An 11,394-nucleotide genomic window follows, 5' to 3' on the forward strand; every position below is an offset into this window, starting at 1 on the left:
AGCTGGAGAATCAGTGTGAAGGAGGAGAACAGGACAACCCATCAGGAAGGGAGACAGACTGACCAGTTGATGCTGGAGTGCACTGTGATGGATGAGAGGACACCTGATTATCTTCTCCAGCTCAAAAGAAGGAAAGGAACTGCTGACAGAGAGAGAGAAAGAGAGAGAGAGAGAGAGAGAAGTTGGGCATGGAAGTCATCTAAGGGTCACCAGAGTTTCAGCAGACCTCTGAGATTTTCAGGTTGTTAAAGAAAGTTGAAGTCAGGCAAGCTTCAGAACTTAGTGGCATTATGAGGTCATCTCAGCAGAAAACTGTAAACCACAGAAAGTTTTGTATCTCGCTTCTGGGTTAATTAATTAATGCATTTGGGGGATTGCATTGGATAATGTATTTGGGTTCTAATGTATTTCTAATTAAGAGGAGCAAAACCCACACAAGGTATCAGAAAGAAGACTATGTGAGTTGTGTTTCTGTAGCAAATATTCTAGTGTAAGGACTACAGGTAGTTATTGTATGCAGCCACAAATGAACAATATCATTGATTTTGGCTGAACCAACTCTTCTTCTTTATACCTTAATCTTAGAAAAGAGGATAAGGTAATAAGTAGTTCCTATCTGGATCTTTTTAACACCAATGTCAAGCCCCGGAAAATGTTATACAAATCCCAATGACTGAATTCAGCGGTGGATCTCAAACACGTGACATAGCCTTGCTTTAAATTGATTATCGTATACAGACCTGTGGAATCTCAGGCTTTCAGGGTGAGGCACATCCACTCTCTCACACCTATTTTGGGTTTCCCCAAAGTGGTGCTGTACCTCATAAATTTGCAGTGCCACAACTCAGGCTGTCTACCAAGATGCTCGATGCTGCCTTGTTGGCCTAATCTGTGGTGGGGCAAATGCACTTCTCACAGAATAGTTATGAGCAGAAAGGAAACACCTTAAACATAAACCCAAGAAAGTATTGTTAGTGTGATTGAACTTTTAGCACTCTAATCAACAATCATTATTAGTCCAGATCTAATTATCTCAGAAAAAAGAAAGAAAAAAGAAAAAAAAAAAAAGACGTGTATACTTCGGTGCAGAAACACATTATTATTATTAATAATAATAACAACAACAACAATAAAAAAACCCAAAAATAATAGTTAAATTTGTTGCATACATACTTCCTAGTTTATACCCCTTTTCTAAGCATAATGCTTTTATTCTTCCACTGCTCCTCTGAGTCCTAAGGTCAGTGGCTTCAGCCTGTCTGTCCCTCATGAAAGGGTCCCTCTACACCTCATCCTCTGTCCCTACTTCTCAAAGCCTCTGCTGTCATACTAGGACTGTACTTATCTACATTGCAGCATCATGTTAGAGTCATATTAGAAAGAATAACTACTTTTTATCACTCTCTCTATAAAAACTGTGGTTGTGCCACACAAAGATAAGCAAAACTAATGGATCAGTCACCTGCTCAGAAGAACCACTGTTGCAGCTAAACGAAGCAAAAATAAAGCTTCAGGCAGGTCAAGATGAGTTCAGAAAAAGCCAGGCTGGCAAGCCTCAGTCCTGAAGCATTGCACACTCAGTACAAAGCCTGTGGCCTGGCGATAGGTGTACCAATACTGTATTACTGGGCAAAATACCATATTACTGGGCAATAGGGCTACAGAATACACTCAGAAAGCAGTTTCCATCTGCAGGGTTACAGAAGTCTCTCCCTCATTACTTCTCCCTGTAAAAAGAGGTAATATTAAGTGACTATTTCACAACACAATACTAAGAAGATATAATAATATATTTCAGGAAATTTTTGTATGTTTGAGCTGGAGATGGTGAGGCTAGAGGAATTCAACAACGTCTCTTTTACTCACCAACCTTCTGCACAGGGCAGCTTTGCTCAGCCCCTGCTTTTGAGAGCCAACAACCTGGTAGGTTGATACGGAGAAGCAAAGAGGTGTGCTGTGAGGAAAGGTTTGGGGACAAAGGCACAGACTTACACTGTAGCATATTTATAGCAGAAAAAAAAATCAAGGTGCTAGAGACTCCTGAAACAGAGGAAGTGGTTCTTAGGAGCAGGAAGGCTGTGCTAAGGGAAGTGCCTCAGAAGAAAGAAAAAGGAACAAGGAAACGGAAAGCTTAAGACTATATTACAGCGGATTGAAATTTCTCGGTAGGAGAGTGACTAAAACAACTCCTGGAATTAAGAGCAGTGCCAGGTCATAATTTCACATGGGTGCAAGTTACTCCTGGGGACATTCCAATCGGACACAAGAGGGAAATCCAGATGCTGACACAGAACAAAGCAGCACTTTGCTCTCACACCAGGTGCAGCTCTTCATTTCTCCTTATGGAAAGAGAGGGGGCTTCATGGGGCCAAAGAGATAGAGAGCAAGAGTGTGTGCAACCTTCAAGTACTGTTCCTGAACAAGCAGAACCTCAATTTAAGGAATTTTTCTTCCTGTAGAATGATCTCCCGTGTTCACTTTTTTAATCATCCAGGACCCCGATTCAAATCACATTCCTCTTGACCCTAGCCTGGGGAGGTGGGCCAAATGTGACACATCTAAAATTCAATCTCACATCTTCTTAAGGTTGGGCTCTCCCATGGCAAGCCAATAGGACTGAGGAACATTACAAAAGCAGTGAACCTGGCAATTATAGGCTGAAGAAAAGCCAGGAGGAATCGCTAACAGCACCACATTTTACATGACGTTCTTGCTTTTCTAACTCTCTCAGTTCCCCTTTGCACTGCTTTGCACAGTTTTATTTTCATTTCTTTATTTTAAAAGTCTGGGAGGTGTTTTTGAAGATGTGCACATTTGGATGTTTTGTTGCACGCTGCTAAGTGGTCTTGGACTAGAATAAGCTCAGACTTTCCTGTCCTGCTGCCGTAGGCATCATACTGCAAAAGGGCAGAGAAACATGAAACAGGAAAGTAGAGAACTGTGAAACATGTTAGATGAAAATCAATACCTAGAAAGTTCAAGCAGGATTAGACACATTTTAGAACTAGCTAGGGAAATGTTACCAAACATGAAAAGTGGTACTTAGCACTTTAGCTGGCAATCTGATATCAGCGATAGGTCTTACAGCTTGGTCCTTGGAGAAACGTTAGTTGCTTTAGTTGTGCAACATCTGATTAGATCTGTTCTACGAATAGCAATAATTTCCTTATTCCGTCCTCTTCAGAATAGTGATCAACTTTCCACTAATTTAATGGAACAAGATTAGGCTAGATATTTGGGCGTATATGGTCATATTACAACACACTGCACCAGGAAACCCAGGTGACATCAAACCTCAAAGTTCCTTGGTGCTTTTGCAGTGGTATTTGAAGCTGACAACATCTCAGCACATGAAAACTAGCTGATCTCGTTATGAGTAGTTTGAAAAATTCTTTTGCCAATTTCACTTTGTGTCAGAACCCTTGAACGTAAGGAAATGGTGCATCTGCTACCTGCTTTATTCCAGGGAGAATATTACATCTGCAGAAGGCGGCAGATTGTCACGGACAAGTTTCTACCCTAGAAAAAAGTATATCAGAAAAAACAGCAGTGCCACCTCCTTAATAGTATCCTACTGGCGTAGTGCTGTTATCCAGAACTGTTTCAGTGCATAGAATTGCAACAGTTTTTCAACATTGCTTAGTGTCTCCGTAGATTCTTTCCATCACATGTAAGAGTAGCATAAAACCCTGTGGATTTACAACATTAAAAATAAAATTTCATGCTTAGAGGAGAGGCACAATGCTTCTGAGAGCTCTGCTGTGTATGAGTACTTGGGGTGATGCTGGGTATGTTTGTGTCTCTGTTCTGTTAGTTTATACAATAAAAGGGGCAAAATAGCTACTTGTATCATTGCTTTTTGCAGCCACCTTAGATGGAGAAAGAGCATTCTGAAGGAAAAAGTGTCCTAAGAATCCACAGCCTCGATTTGTGAGAGATTGACTGTGCTTGAGCGGAGGAGGGGGGGGTTGGATCTACCCTTCTGGATTCTTAGATATCGGTCTTTCAAACTCAGCAGTGTAAGACACGGAGGAGGAGGAAGAAACTGCAGTGAGACCAGTAAAACCTACTTTTTCCTTTTTTGGTTAAGACTTCACATATCATTTGGGCTAAATTCTGCTATTACAGCCACACACAGAGCATGATTTCAGTGGGAGCTGGACAAACAAATAATAGAAACCAAAGAGTTTGGCCCTTGTCTTGTAACCCAGAGGGAATCCTAGTCTACTGCTGAAAACAGTGCTGCATTAATGATGCAAGAGTCTCTTTGGGACGTTTTAGGTTCACACTTGCGGAATTTCATGATGGCATTGGAAAGAACTGTGCATGTCTGGGGCATATCTGGTGCGTATCACTTTGAAAGACATAGCAGTCTGAAAAGGGGCACGATCTTTGAAAATTCAATTACAGTGCTTTTGACCATCTTGTCTTTTTGAAATAAGAAATTCAGCAAGCCAAATAAACGATTGTTGAAAAATAAGAATTTAGGGACCTTATCCTTTATTCCTTATTATTTCTTCTGACTAACTAGATTGCAGATGTGATCCAAATCTGTGTTTTAAAACGAGAGAGTCCTTGAATACTATCTTTACCTAAAAGCAGTCTTTGCTTGGTTTTGGTCTTTTTTATACAACTGTTGGCAAAATGAAGTGATCAGGGCAAATTATTTACTGTTTCACACATGCCCAATTCCAATCAGAAAAAAAGCTGCCGGGTATGAAATGGTCATTCCCTGAAATCTAGAGGCCTAAAAAGCTTCAGGGGACACTCCACAGATATTTTATATCCTTGAAGGCCGTTCCTTGGTGCTGTGAGTCCCATGCATTGGATCGGACTGGGGCCCCTCTTTGATCAGGCAGTTGTGTCTCTTCCCTGCAGCCAGGAAACTTGGCTCCTGACTATTGCTTTGGGCTGAGTTGCAGTGATGCAGCTCGTTGGGAAAGCGTCAGTGTGTGAGAGCTGGCCAGAAAACATTTTCATCTTCCCTTCTTCTCAAAATACCAATTAAAAAATAATAGATATCGGTAACATTTGTTTCTTCTCCCTTCCATTTTCATCTGAAACATCAACAGTTAAGATGATGGTGAATGTCACTGAGCATTTTAAACAGAAATTCTTTTATCCGGACTCCCAAATTCTGGCCGCAGGGGGAAGATATCTGACCTGAGATGCTGGACCATATGCCTTTTCAATCATTAAAGTGCCTGTGCAGTACAAATCCCCCACAGAAATACACAAACAGAGGGCTTTGTTTCTTAAAACCTAAAAGTCTTCTGAGAAGCAAAACAATATGATAACTGAGCTGCAGGGCATCCATTGAGGAATAAAACCTAGAAATGTTAATTGCACTATCATAAATGAAAGAACTATTTTCTATACTATGTAGTTAATGGCAAGAATATTTTGGCACTGAGGTTAGAAACGTGCTTCAAAGTTTTAGGAAACATAAAAAAATGCAATTGTATTTTCAGAAGGAAAGGTAGAATTAAGAAAACATAACGCTTTTTATTACCCTAGAAAATACAATCTTTGACAATACCCAGGCTGTGTTTTCCCTGGTTTCAGATGCTCTCTCGTTTAACTTTCAGAATTTTGTTTACAGTAGTATAACCTCAACATAAATATTACTTTTTCACTGTGAATTTTTATGGGGATTTTGAGAAGAAATCTTTCTCAGCAGGAGATTGGAGGCAAGATTTCTTTTGCTGAAGAACTCCAGGGTGCCTCTCCGTCCCATCAGATGTATTTTATGTGATATGGGCTCAAAAGTGAGTAAAAACATCCTTTCCTTATCCTAATCTAGGCTTGCGAGTCATTAGAAAGATTTTCAGGGGCCAAGACAAACTGGTGCAGTTAATATGTTTATTCAAAGAAAACATTTATAAAATGGCAGAAAATAACAACGTATGGAAAAAGATAAGGCGCCTATGTGCTACATGCCGTTTTGTGGCGTTTATATTTATCAGCAAGCGCTAGGGGCACAGAGTTGGAGGTCCCATACCTCCAGCAGTGATGCAGACTACCAGGCTGCTTTGATGACAACAGATTCAAGTGTATGGGCCTCAACAAGTGACCAGTATAGGGGCCACCTGGAAGTGTTTTGAAGGCATGCTTTTTTTTTGAAGGATGCTCTTTTTGAAGGCGTCACCAACAAAGGTTGCTTTGGGTGGCAGCAGCTCCAGGGACCCCCTGGCTGTGGCCCTGGCAGCATCCCACAGCAAAGCAACAGGACCCTGAGCTGAGGGGCCTCTTTATCTGGGAGCTGTAGCAAAGCATATAAGAGAAAATAAGGACTAGAGGAAGCACCTTGCTTGCTGAAATGTATTAAAAGAGCTCTAAAAATTAATGAAAAATCATTCTGTGGCAATCTTGTAGGGTCACCATCTTATAAACGCTCTTTGGAAACTAACGTTGCCACTTACTGTGCCTTAGTTCACAGCATATGCCAAAACGAGACATAGATATGCTGGTCTTCCCAAGAGGATGCTGCACACATGGTACAACTTTCAGGGCCATGCCAGAGCTTAGGCCAACTTCTCGCACCAGAAGAAGGCAGCTCAGGTGGGGTCACAGGAACCCTGCGCTGTCAGAGCAGCCGGAGAGCTGGGTGTGCGCTGAAAACGACTGACCAGCCCCTGTACCTCCAAGAGGGCTGGAGAGGACACGCACACAGGACTGAAGTAGTCCTTTAAGATGGGCCTTGAATGTCACCCCGGCAAAGGCGTAGATCACGGGGTTCAGGCAGCAGTGAATGAAGGAGATGGTTTCCGTCAGCTGCAGGGCCAGGGCTATCTGGTAGCTCGCCTGGCAGTCATTGATGACGTGCAGGCTCTGCAGAGAGTCTAGGAACAGCGCGATGTTGAAGGGAGTCCAGAAGAGGAAGAAAACAATGACGATGATGAAAATCATCTTAATCGCCTTGATCTTGTTCCGATTTTTGCATTTTTGAAGGTTTTTCAGTATCTGGGCATAGCAGCAAATGAGGATGGTGAGGGGAATCAGGAGGCCTAAGATATTGGCTGCAAACTGAGAAGCGACCTTCCAGGTATTGTCGCCTGGGGGGTATGTGGAGACACACTGCACAGACTGCTCAATTTCCAGCTGCTGGTTGAACATGATGTTGGGTACAGAAGCCAAGCCAGCCACCAGCCACAGGATTAAACTGATAATTATGCCACAAGAGGCTGTCCGTATCCTCATGGCATAGACAGCATGGACAATTGCTATATACCTATCTATGCTCATGAGGGTTATAAAGAAAATACTGCTATAAAAACCTGTGTAATAAATGCCAGCCATTATCTTGCACATAGCATTACCAAAAACCCACTGGTCTGAAGCGTAGTGGGCTTGGAAAGGGAGAGGCACGACAAAGAGGAGATCGGAGGCTGCGAGGTTCAGCAGGCAGATGTCAGTCATCGTCGTCAGCCTTTTCCTGGTCAGGAGAACCCAAAGGACCAAGGAGTTTCCCAGAAGGCAGAAGACAAACACAAGGCAGTAAAGGATTGGCAGAAAGAGGGATTTGAACCTGCGAAAGCTGTTTCCTTCATTGCATGGAGCAGTGTTTTCATCATATCCATAGTCATATTCTGTTGTGCCAAGGAACTGGCTTGTGGGATTCATCTCAGATACCTGTGAAGGAAAGAGCAAGGGATAAATGGCTGGCTGTCCTGGCACAGGACTTCCAGGGTGGCTTTTGCCTCTCTCTGTGCCACATTGAGCCTGTGGGTCAGCCTCCAGGCAGACAGGTACTGCAAAATGCAGTCTTGGTCTCACTGGCTGGACAACAGCAGCTGTACCACCCAAAAAGCTGCACCTGTAGCCTACCAATCATTCCTTTATGTGCATAAGTGTGAGTACTGGGATGCTCTTGGTTTGCCCGAAACTGCCTCAGTGCCAGTGAGTTAGCCTCTTATTATTACAGCGACAGGGAAAAAATCATGCTCTGAATAGTCGTAATGGTACAAAATGGTACAAAACCTGCATCTGATCTAAGAATCTGGTTTTTCTTGTGCTCTCCGGGGTCAGGAAGCTTTCTGCCTGTAGCATAAAGACCCTTATAAAAGTGTCTCGACTGAAGAATCCATCACCCAGCAGCATAACTACATTTTTAGCTGAGCCCATCAGGGCTAGATACTGCATGGGGTGCAGAGACATGTAAGATAATTTTCCATGGGTGAGTGCAGGATCGCATAGAAAAAAAAACCTCTGCAGCATCAAGGAGTTTGTAGGGCTACACAGCAGCGCTTGCAGTGCTAAGCTCTGGGCTGCTCCAGTGAGGCTGTCACTGACCTCCGCGTCAGCTGGTGAGCAGCTTGGCTGTGCCTATTGCTAAAACACGGCAGTTTATCACTCCTGCCTGTTCTGCCCAACTTCAGTTTTCCAGTTTAGAGAAAACCAAAACAATCTGGGGGGAGGGAGGGGTGTGTGTGTGGGGGGGTTCCTCTCTGTCATTTCTGAAGAATTGCAATGAAGACTGCTTTAAAATAGTCTGACCTGCTCTCCAAAAGTGAGTCAGTTCTTTAGCCACCGTTTTTTTTCTTTAATGTCACTTCATCATTCCTACAAAAGGGGATCTGGTTTTCAGAGTTAAGTGTTTGCATTTTAAGAAGTAATAGTTCTTTCAAAAGACTCTATTTCCAAGGAGTTTCCCTTGTCACTGATAAGACATTTTTATGTTTGTTGTGCTCTGCACCTGTGTTATGCTTGCATACAGGTTGATCACGTCTTTAAAGTGCTTCAAGGACACAAAGTTTCCAGGAAGGAAGAATAATTTGTAATAATCATTGCTATTAAGCTGTAGCAATAATATGAATGACAGTGATTAATTCATTAAAAGTAGAGGACATGCTCTCCTGTGTCAAAAATTGCTGCTCGGGCGTACGAAAAGAGAGAGAATGGTGAAAATTTTCGAACGGACAAGGAAGGAATCAGAATTCACCCCTTCTTGCCTGGCTGTGCCACCTTGTGCAGGGAAACAGGTGGATCCGCTTGCACAGCACAGAGGGGTGCTGGAGTCAGCGTTCATCCTCTGCTCCAGGTATGGATGCTGCTCATGCCACACTGACCTGCCTCAGCTTTTCTTGGGGCATCAGGACTGTTTCCACCAAAGTCAGTTGGCACGTACAATGCAGAGAAACCTGTTACAAAAACAACACTCAATCCTACAGAGTTTCTTGTTCAGAGATAATGAGTGATAAGAGAAAAGCAGTGCAGCAACTTACGTTGACAGTGTAATTCTTTCCTATGTTTAGTTTTCAGCTGTAGGTAGGACATCTGCATTATTAATTTCAACTTTGTTTTCATGAATAAACCCCTAAATATCAAGATGTTGAGCCCCTAGATAATAGCTGTTCATTCAGCAACAGATACAGGTAGAACATATTTCCTGCTAATATTTTTGATGTGTGACCCCGACACGCTGTGACTCTAATCATTACAGCAATGGCTTGCTTTTCTTAATTGCCCATCAGGGACCCCTTAAAAGCAGTCCATAGATTCAACAAGAAAAAGTAAAACATTTTCAAAAAATAATGAATACTGTGTTATAGCTATATAGATATATAAATACGTAGATAGATACAGATACATAGATGTAGATTTATAGATATGATGCATCTGATTTTGGCAAAATTCAAAAGTGTTTTTCCTGGGCTGAAGAGAGACTGGAGATGCTCCACTTCAGACTTTCAAATCAGCTTTACACCGTTAATGCCTTTGACAGCTTCCGACCAGGGCACGGCATTTTCCATTTTCCCCCCTCTTCACATCAGTTGGCAAAACAGTCAAACTGAAAAAACGGTTTTCTGGAGGGTATCAAGAGAGAGATAACTGCTGCAGGTCCCTTTCCCCTGGTTGCCAAAGTTAGCCCATTACTTTTAAGAGTAGCACACTGAATGCGCGTTGACTTTACCTTTGACAGCAAGAAGCCTCCACTCAGTTGGCCCCAGTCACCTTCTCCTTCTACCGTGTCCTTGTCCTCTCTTGGGCTCGGGAGTTTCCAAGAGGTTTACTCCATCAGTTGTGGAGATGGCTGAGATTTGGTGATATGCGGGTGTCAAATGGGCAGCTGCCAGTTACAGAATAGGTTTTGAGACAAATAGAAGGTTTTATAGCTGCAGTAAACAGGAAAAGAAGTGAGAGGGCTTACCAACACATTCTGTGAAGCAAAAATCAAATACGGCTCTTTTTGAAGATAGTAAAGGTAGCATATGAAAAGGTGTTCTTCTTTTAATACATTTGCTACACCCCCCTTCCTCACAGCCGCACCTGATTTAAGCAAAAAATTTAAAAGTTCAGATATCTCCATCACAGAACACAACCTAATAAATTTGCAACTTTTTACAGAAACTGACATATAATTTCTGAGATGCATTATTTTAGTTCTTCGTTTCCTTCAGCTAATATGAACTTCTGTACTGCATTCTGGTTATGTTTCTCCCCATTAGTAATGTATTAACTTTCTAAGCAAAATAAGAACTCACAGCTACTGATACCTCTTTGCAATCATTTTTTAAGCAGCTTTTAGAGAAGTGGAGGTATTTCACAGTTTCTTTGCTACCTTGCGGTTTTTAAAAGTATGTTTTAGTGCATTTCGGATACATGGTCAGTGACAAAATATTGAAACAAAGACAGGCCTGCTTTTTTTTTTAATTTTATTGAATAACGTTAAATAATTTTTGTTTTGTGTAGTACTGTAAACTGTGTTGCTTTATAAGTCAGCCAGATGATATGCTTTTCATCCATTAATCTCAACAAGCAACATTTTGCTGATTTATAGGAGCACAGAGAATGCAAAAGATTTGCCCAAGAGCCTGTCCTGGTTTGAGGTAAACCAGGACCAACCTTGTTCAGTAACTTTGCTTCTTAGCTGGGCCTCTTTTAACTACTAAAATTGGCAGCATATTGTGCAGACACTGTCTGCTCTCAGAGTGATAAGGCCTATGTTTATAGCTGATGCCAAGGCATGGTACGCAGAGAGGCTCTTGCTTATACTTATTGCTATAACACCCAAGGGCAACTAATTATGTTACTTGCCCCATTGGAGGGTCGGAAACGGAAAAGCGTAGAGGGGTTGCACCTGCGGGGAAGAGCGGACAGGACAGGTGACCCAAAACTGACCAACAGGGTATTCCATCCCATCTGCCTCATGCTCAGTATAAAAGCTGAGGGATCAAAGGGTCAGCCCTCTCTTTCTTCAAAGCCAACGTCCGAGGAAGACTCTGTCTGTTCTTTTGCCTTTCATCCCAATCCTGAATCCAGATCGGGTATCCAGTTCCCATCTGTCACTGAGTCCAGTCTGGGACTTCCCCAGTGCCAGCTGGTGTTGTGATTATCATCCTGGGAGCTTGATACGGTTTTGTATATATTTCATTATTTCCTTCTTATTTTATT

At 42.3% G+C, this 11,394-nt stretch overlaps 1 protein-coding gene across 1 annotated transcript; it reads right to left on the reverse strand.

The window, feature by feature from the left end:
* Positions 1-6,567: 6,567 nt before the first annotated feature.
* LOC309668571 (C-C chemokine receptor type 8-like) lies at positions 6,568-7,623 on the reverse strand (the record flags this gene model as incomplete). Its single annotated transcript, XM_082479024.1, has 1 exon — positions 6,568-7,623. One exon carries the CDS (start codon positions 7,621-7,623, stop codon positions 6,568-6,570), a length of 1,056 nt encoding a protein of 351 aa, XP_082335150.1.
* Between the last annotated feature and the right edge of the window lie 3,771 nt (positions 7,624-11,394).

Source organism: Vanellus vanellus (genome assembly GCF_965231255.1).
Source record: "Vanellus vanellus genome assembly, chromosome: 2".
Lineage (NCBI taxonomy): Eukaryota > Metazoa > Chordata > Aves > Charadriiformes > Charadriidae > Vanellus > Vanellus vanellus.